Source organism: Hypanus sabinus, chromosome 6 (genome assembly GCF_030144855.1).
Source record: "Hypanus sabinus isolate sHypSab1 chromosome 6, sHypSab1.hap1, whole genome shotgun sequence".
Lineage (NCBI taxonomy): Eukaryota > Metazoa > Chordata > Chondrichthyes > Myliobatiformes > Dasyatidae > Hypanus > Hypanus sabinus.
This window is the reverse complement of record NC_082711.1, coordinates 69710431-69719695: the sequence shown is the minus strand read 5'-3', so window position 1 is coordinate 69719695 and position 9265 is coordinate 69710431. Positions and strand designations below refer to the sequence as shown.

General features: G+C 35.6%; 1 protein-coding gene across 2 annotated transcripts in view; it reads right to left on the bottom strand.

The window, feature by feature from the left end:
* Positions 1–5956: 5956 nt before the first annotated feature.
* blvra (biliverdin reductase A) overlaps positions 5957–9265 on the bottom strand; it is a 54122-nt gene continuing 50813 nt past the window's right edge. For both annotated transcript variants that reach the window (XM_059972375.1, XM_059972374.1), the window contains exon 7: positions 5957–7667. In XM_059972375.1, the coding sequence (XP_059828358.1) occupies positions 7406–7667 (262 nt within the window). In that variant the 3' untranslated portion in view covers positions 5957–7405. The remainder of the gene's footprint in view (positions 7668–9265) is intronic.

Below are 9265 nucleotides of genomic sequence, written 5' to 3'. Positions count from 1 at the left end.
ATTTCCTCCCAGAGTGTCTCAGTCTCTCTTAATTCCCTTAAAAACCCTCTTTACAACCTACCTCTCTGAACAAGTTTTTGGTCATCCGTGCTAATTTGTAGCCATCAAAAGTCTTGGGATGTTTTACTTTGTCAAAGGCTGAACGAGTTGTTACTTTTCTGTCTTTACTCTAAAAGACCACCATGGTAAATTTGCTGTGGACTATATCCATTGTTCTTTCTACACAAAACTAGCATTCATGGCAGGTGATGTGAATCCCAAAACAATGAGAATACTGCTAAATATGGCAATTGGATTAATTTTAAAATTGTCAGAATTGAGAGAGTGGGTACCAATTTGTTCAGTCACTTGACAGTGTTCAATCTGTCTTTCCTATTCCTTGATTGTATGTGAATCTCACTTTTTGATGAGAATGAAGAAAATAAATGGATGTAAACCAAAATGTATCATTAAGTACACACAAGGCAGCTGTTAGATCATCTCTGGACTAAAGAGCTGGCAGTAAACTACATATTTTGATTCCTGTGCTATTGCTGCAGCCCTACCATAGAGTGCTGCTATAAATTATAAATCTATATTGTTGACTATTGGTCCAATGTTAAGCTAAGATGTTCAAGCTAACAACTGAATTGAAATGGCTGCTTCAGTATTCTACTTGCCTTGCTACAATTCAAATTAACATATCCTTCATGAATGGTGGCAGTTGTCAGTTTCATTGCACCCATTAGTGCTTATGATTGAATGGTCACTTATGTGATTTTGTCCAGACCAGTTTTATGTGCTGACTAAAGTAACTGAGACAATGAACAGTAATCTAGTATTACTGCTTACCATATTGATAATTTTGGTCTGAGTCTTAATATTCCCAATTAACTCATCGTTAGGGACCACTAATGAGGTACCAACATTTTATTTTCAATAATTGGTGTTATTTCTTTCAAGATAAAATCACTTCACTTATACTAAACGGATAATGTAAATGACTTACAGAAATTTCTTCTCCAAGGTTGTGGAATATTGGCATTTTAATGCTAAAATTCAATACAGTGGATTCTGGTAAAATTGGGCCATCAGTTAATCAGGCAGGTATTTGCTCGAGATAACTCTTAAAAACAAATCAAGAAAATAGCCTTGATTTACTTGTTTATTTGGGACACTATGCTGCTTAATTCAAGCAGGAGACGATTACTTAATATTTTCTAACTAGTGTCAGTGGCTTTTGGCTGTTTGACACTACAGTGCACTTAGTGCGATAGTTTTTAAAATAGTGTCACATGTGTGTTTCTGTTCAAAAGGTAGTGATTTTTGTCATTGATGGTTGGGAAGTAATAAAGAGTAATATAATTCAGAATTGCTTTACTCACTGCAGTTTCAAACATTCAGGCTTGGAGATGCCAGAAATGGCCGTGAGTGAAAGTGAAATAATTTAATTACTTTGACAAGATAAGAACTACAAAGAATTTGAAGGTATCGATAATCATCTTGAATGTTACAATGACATGATTTAGAGGATGCAATCATCAAAAGCACTGTTTAAAAGAGGTCCACTATCTGCTCTAGCTTTTGTTCATTTAGTCAATCAAAAGAATACGTCAGCGTACACTGAATGAATTCCTCCATCAAAAACTATTATGAAACTAATGCAGTTTTATCATAATGTAGTAGTTTTGGTAGTGTTCTAATTTATTCAGGATTTCATGTAAATACATAATTTGTTTCTCAGTTAAATTAGTTTGTCTTTTTTTAATGCCTTTTTAACTATTTCCATGAAAATTCGGCTAATTGGGGCATCTGCTTGATTAGACCAAAATGTACTGGTCCCAATGTGCCTCAATTAACTGGAATCCACTGTATTAGAGTTAGCTGCTAATGGCAAGAAAAATAGCTTACATCATAATTCCCTTTTTATTTCTGCCTTCATTTGAATAATTTCACATGAAAAGCAGATGAACACCTAAGGACAATAATGTCTTGTATATTATACAGCATCTTAGAGTTACTTCTTATGTCAGAAAAATTGCTGTCAATCATTTACTTAGACTTGTCATTGCTCTGTCTCATTTCTCTTGGCCTGTCTTTGTAATTGTACAATAGAAACTGATGTCATATTAATATAGTGCATCTAGAATATGAGTGACCAGGCCAAGCATCTGTTTCTCTCCTAAACAATCAGGGAAGAACTCTAGAATATCCAATACAGCTCCTGAACAAAGATGAGTAAATCAAGAAAATAGCCTTGATTTACTTCGTTTATTTGGGACACTATTCGACACTATTCAGACAGGAGACGATTACTTAGTATTTTCTACTTAGTACTTAGTATTTTCTAACTAATGTCAGTGGCTTTTGGCTGTTTTGACACTACAGTCCCAAAAGTACAACTGATGAACTAGTTGTCAAATAAGACTCAAAGAGAAATGTAATAGGAATTAACAGAGATAGCACTGAAGAAAATGAGTCTTTGCAAAATGTTAATTCCTGTTAAAACCTGACAGATGAAGATTCCTACTTCTTAAAACTGTCAGTGCCCCTCTACAAACCAAAACTGAGTATTAGAATTTCACACTATTCATTCATTGGAACAAGGAGCCAGCATCCAGGTTGTATATTGGTAAAGCTAACAGTGGAGCTGCATATGTCTATCAAGATACGTGACTAGTGGAGTGCCGCAGGGATCTGTCCTGGGACCCCTGCTATTTGTGATTTTTATAAATGACCTGGATGTAGAGGCGGAAGGATTGGTGAGTAAGTTTGCGGATGACATGAAGATTGGAGGAGTTGTGGATGGAGCTATAGGTGGTCGAAGGTTACAAGAGGATATAGACAGGCTGCAGAGTTGGGCAGAAAAATGGCAGATGGAGTTCAATCCGGACAAGTGTGAGGTAATGCATTTTGGAAGGACAAACCAGAAGTCTGAGTACAGGATTAATGGTCAGTTACTTAAGAGTGTGGATGAACAAAGGGACCTTGGGGTTCAAATCCATACATCCCTCAAGGTCACTGCACAGGTTGATAGGGTAGTTAAGAAGGCCTATGGAATGCTAGGCTTCATTAACAGGGGAATTGAGTTCAAGAGTAGAGAGGTCATGTTGCAACTCTACAAATCTCTGGTGAGATCGCACTTAGAGTATTGTGTTCAGTTCTGGTCACCTCATTATAGGAAGGATATGGAAGCTGTGGAGAGGGTGCAGAGGAGATTTACCAGGATGTTGCTTGGATTGGAGAACAAGTCATATGAAGCAAGGTTAGCAGAGCTGGGACTTTTCTCTTTGGAGTGTATAAGAATGAGAGAGGACTTGATAGAGATCTACAAGATTATGAGAGGCATAGATAGGGTGGATAGTCAGTACCTGTTTCCCAGGGCACCAATAGCAAACACCAGAGGGCATATGTACAAAATTAAGGGAGGGAAGTTGCGGAGAGACATCGGGGTAAGTTTTATTACACAGAGGGTTGTGAGTGCCTAGAATGACTTGCCAGGGATGGTGGTGGAGGCTAAAACATTAGGGGTATTTAAGAGACTCTTGGATAGGCACGTGGATGAAAGAAAAATGGAGGGTTATGGGGTAGTGTTTGTTTAGTACTTTTTTTGGGGGATTATATGGGTCAGCACAACATGGAGGGCTGAAGGGCCTGTACTGTGCTGTAGTGTTCTATGGTTCTAAGATCGGAATTTCCATTTTTAATAACATAACTGTTTTTAACTGAGATTCTAGTTACGTATAATTTCTTCTGACATGGAAGAAGGCCATTTGGCCTGTTGCCTATTGAAACTCAGAGTAATTCCATTTCCCCACTGACACTGGACAACAAACTTTTTCAAAGTTTTGTTTATGATAGACAGCTTGTAGCTGAACACAAATATAATTTCAGACTAGTTGTAACATTTAGGAATTTGGAGAAACAAGAAATTAACTTTTATTGAATATGATGCATTTAATTGCATAATGGTGCTGATGCTTTGCAATAGTTCAACTAAGCTAAAAATGTTCAGTAGGTGATTTTCATCTGTACTCAGTGTCTGAGTCTATTTGCTTAAATGTCCAACAATAATCGGCCAGCTCTGATGGATTCCAGTTGCCCTGATAGCATTTCTCCATGACTGCAATGTCATGGTGAAACCTTTCACCATTCTTGTCACTGACAGCACCAAGATTTGCAGGGAAGAAGTCTAAATGGGAATGCAGAAAATTAATCTTTAGTGACACGTTGGATTTCATGGTTTTGTATGCTTGAAGCATGTTGTCAACCAGCTCCATGTAGTTTGCTGCTCTGTAGAACATCCTTGAATGCCTTTCATCTGATTTTCTCTGGTCCCAGTAGAAGGCCTTTGAATTGCCTGTGATTAATGACCTGCTTGATTTGTGGACCAACAAAAATGCCTTCTTTAATCTTGGCATCAGGTATTCTGACTCAAACTATGAATTGAAATAACAAATATAGGCAATTTCAGAACAATGGTGTGTAATAAGGATTTTTGTGATCAACAGCACAAAATCCACAATCAAGTACACCCAAGGTATTCAGGAAGCAAAATATTTGTTGTCTGGTGTAATTATTCCTGTAACTTGTTGCCCTCATGTTCTAAGGAACATCTTCAGGATCTAATTACTTGCTGACAATTTGTTTGTAGGTTAAATGGGAGCTGTCAATGCATCTGTGCAATGAAGGAGGAAACCAACAAACCCAGGGGGTTATCCACCTGGTCACGGGCAGACTGGAACTTCACACAGCACCCAAGTGCAGCATTGAACACAAGCTGCTGGAGTTGAGAAGCAGCATGCAGCTGTTAACCAAATTTCCTGTGAAATCAGATAACCAGGCAAATAACAATTATCCTGGTAGAATTTTGCAACAACTTCAATTCCCTGCAAGGATGACAGGACAACAATCTTAACCACGTTATTCAAGGTTTATATTAATTAGGGACATAACTGTGTACGAAGTCCTAAGGCTAATTGGTCCAAGTACTCTTCTTTTTCCCATCTTAGTCTGCAATTGTGGAAGTAACAGGATTGAAATATATATGAAACATACTTTCTGAGAATATAACACTTGTGATTGTACTTATTGTTGGTGCCGCAGGATAATAGTGGCATTAACAGAATAGATAATGAAACTTGTTTAGAAATCTGTCAGGGAGTAAGTCCCACTCAACATGATGATGGAATCCATCTGGATTAGAAACATCAGTGCTGACAACTCCAAGTAAAAAATAAAATTGTTTGTGTTTGGATATCATTGTACATTGTGGCTTGTATTAGACCACTTTCTTAGAGAACCACAGTTCCAATTTCATTAAGACAAACATCTTGAATTTTTGTCCTGTCATTATAATTTTAAAATATCTGTGGTACCTGGATAACATACTTGAAAGAATATGAGGATCTGTAAAACTACAAATCCACAGTGGTTATAAACCTTCCCATTCAATTCAGAACTCTCCTTTTAAAATGAATCAATGGTTTAATTTGAAATTTCAATATCCATAATGGAACAGATCAGGAAAGCATGTTTTGCTTTCTTTGTTGTCTCAATATTGTGATGTTGCTCTGGTTGGTTTCAATGTCTCTGGGCAAGGGAAGTGGAAAAATATTAACTAGGCTTTTAGTTTTGCAATGATATTTAATACACCTGCTGGATATTCAGTGAAGGTAGGTTATAGCACAGATGGGGTGCTTCTCTAATTTCTCCAAAGTCAAATAGTTTGCTGACACTCCAGTTCATACATGGAGAATTTCATGATTGAAATATAAAGAATGTTAGTTACTTTTAAATGTATTGCTGCATAACTGACTGGCCTTGAATCTGGAGGACAAAATTGGAAAATTGCATTTAGAGGGTTTGCTATTGGTATTTTAGGCCTACTTAAGTGAATTTATATCGATATTTTAACGGTATAATCTAGCTCTTACGTTTCATTTGGTTACTTTTTTAAAAATTCACAAGTTGTGACTTAAGAACAGAAATCAATTTATTTAGATGACAAGCCAATGACATAATACACATAAATTACATTAGCATATTGAATCTTCACCATAGTACTAAATCTAGTTTATTTGAAGTAATCACAATGATTTAAGAATCTCACAGATTATTAAGTCATTCTTTTATTCAAATTCAATTATATCTCATTTATTATATATAACATAACTAAAGGAGAACAGAGTAATGCCTGGCTAATAATTCTAGTTACTATGGAAATATAATACAGTGGATTCCAGTAAATTGGGGCACACTGAGACCAGAACATTTTGGCCCAATTAAACAGTTCCCCAATTAGCCTAAGTTTCATGGAAATAGTTAAGGAGGAATAAAAATTGACAAACTACTGTTTAACTGTGTAGCAAATGATGTATTGAAATGAAATACAGAACAAATTAGAACACTACCAATACAACAGTACTATACAACTGTGTATTAGTTCATAATAGTTAATCACAGAGGAATTCATCCAGTGTTATCCTATGTTCTTTTGATAGACTGTAAATGAACAAAGTCAGTGAAGACACCTAGTTCAGATTATGGACTGCCTTTATACAACACTCTTATCGAATGCATCCTCCAAATCTTCATTTTCATTGTAACATTCAATGAAATTAATCTTCAAATTCTTCATAGTTCCTAACTTCTTCAAATAGTAAAATTGTTTCATTTTCACTACTGGCTGTTTCTGACTACTCCAATCCTGAGTGCAAAACAGTTCTGAATTTCTTGCCAATTGACAAAAAAATCACTGCTTTTTGAACACAAACATGCAGCACTACGTAAAAACGGTTCGCTTTAAGCATGATGTAGTATCTAACGGCCACATAAATGCATGTGACTGATGCTAATTAGAAATTTCAGCAACATACTCCTGTCCTGATTAAGTGACATAGTGTCCCATATAAACAAAGTGAATTCCAGCTATTTTTTTGATTAGATTTTGTCCCAAATAAGGAGCTGCCCTGATTAACCCATGGCCCAATTAACCAAAATCCACTGTATTTAAATCTCAACTATTACAAATCAAGTCTTAATAAGAGTGCATATAAATGTAGCAAAATATTATGAACGCTTACCCCATTTATTGCTTAACACAGAGATTATGTCCTTTATAAAGAATAATAGTATTTCCAGTTATGTTAAGTTTTAGCAAATGCTATCATATTAGAACAAAACAAAAAGATTCCAACGAGATCAGACTTTATCCACCTGCTTGTTGGTAACATATAACTACGAAATAACTATATAACTATCACTTCATGTTTCTTAACACAAGTTCTGCAAAGGACTAATAAGGTAACTGTATTAATCAAAATTTTAAAATCAAGCATACATACTGTATTAGTCCTTAAAATAATTTCCATCGATCTAACAGAATGCCAATTATATCTGCAGAGTCAGAAATGTAACAATAATTTTATTTTGGTGGTGTCTGTTCACAATAAATTCTTATCTCATCTGCCAGGCCCAGACAGTGAAGGATGCGTTTCTTTTCAGAGGTGTCAGTGAGCTTTTTCCCTACTAGTTTTTGGGCAAATAGGTTGAGGTCTTTCATAAATAGTCCAACATGATCATTAGGCACTTTTGGAATATGATCCAAATTGTTGGATTTAAATTGGAAATTGATACGTTTTCCACGTTTTAATCCTGGTCCTCTTTCTTCAATCCAGACTACTGGTCTAAAAAAAGTTAATAAAAAGCAGACACTTGATATTGTAAATTGAAGTTTCATATCACATTACTTGTTGATACATCAGTAGAACTGATTCTGTTACAACCTGTTTCAGAATGATATGCCAATCACCCTTTCCCTTCTAACTTCTGAGACAGTGGGAAAGCAAACAAAAAGTCACAGTTAAAATCTCCAGGAAACCATCTCTAAAACAAACTATTTTTGTCATCATTTGTGTAGAATGAATTGATAAACGTTCAGTCCTGATGTACAGTAACAAAGATGTACTAATGGAGAGGACTTTTATATAATGGAAGGGATAAATTCACTTATACTTAGAAATTGGATCCACTCAATTTATTTCATGTGAGTAACTTTCACATAAAAGCAAACTTAAAGTGTGCCCATTTCTAGCATAAGCCCTGCCAATCAGGGAATTGGATCAGAGACAGAATGGCGTCAATCACTCTACTGCAGGTTTCATTTGCTTGTCATATTTCCTGCATGTATTGATGTCATCAAAATGCACAGCTCAGTTTAATTATTTAGCTACAGAAATTGGATCAAAAGTTGTGAACACTGCTTTCTTTATCACCATACAATTAAATTTTTATAAATATGAAAATAGGAACTGTGTGTGTTTTAAAGTACAGTGGATTCTGGTTAATTGAGACAGCCACGTAATTAGGACAACTCTTAAAGAACAAAAACTAATTGAGAAAAATCTGGGATTCATATTCTTTATAAAGACATTATGCTATTCAATTGGGACAGAAGACTGTTGCTGAACACTTTCTAACTTGCGCCAGTCATGTGCACTTGTGTGGCCGTTGGACACTACACTGTGCTAAGAGTGAACAGTTTTGAAATAGCATCAGTTGTGTGTGTTCAAAAAACAGTGAACTTGTCACTGATAGTTCTCAAGAAATAAGCCGTAAGATAATTCAGAACTGATTTGCTCACTGCAGTTACAAGCATTCAGGCTTGGAGATGCTAGAAAAGGCCAGTGGTGAAAATGAAATTATTTCTCTACTTCAACAAGTTAGGATCTACAAAGAATTTGAAGGTATCAACAATTACATTGAATGTTACAATGATAATGAAGATTTAGAGGATGTAATCATCAAAAAAAGTGAGAAGGCAATCCATAATCTGCACTTGGTGTCTACACTGATTTTGTTCATTTATAGTCAATCAAAATGACATGGGAGCATACACTGGTTGAATTTCTCTGTCAATAACTATTAGCAAAAAATATACAGTTTTATAGTACTGTAGCAGTATTGGTAGTGTTCCAATTTGTTGTGTATTTCATTTAAACAGTTTTTTTAAATACCTTTTGAACTATTTCCATGAAACTTTATTGGAGCATTTGCTTAAATGGGCGAAAACGTACTGGTCCCAAAATTTCTCAGTTAACTGGAATCCACTGTATTCCCTTCCCCTTCATATTGTTCTTTAGTGAAAATAATCTTGCCACAAATTTTTAATTAGAAAATAAATTTGTGTCCGCTAATAAACTCTTCAACCTACGAGCAGTTTCCAGCAAACCAGTCTGCCATTACTCTGTTCCATCTCTCTTATTCCTGCATCTCATTGCCACAG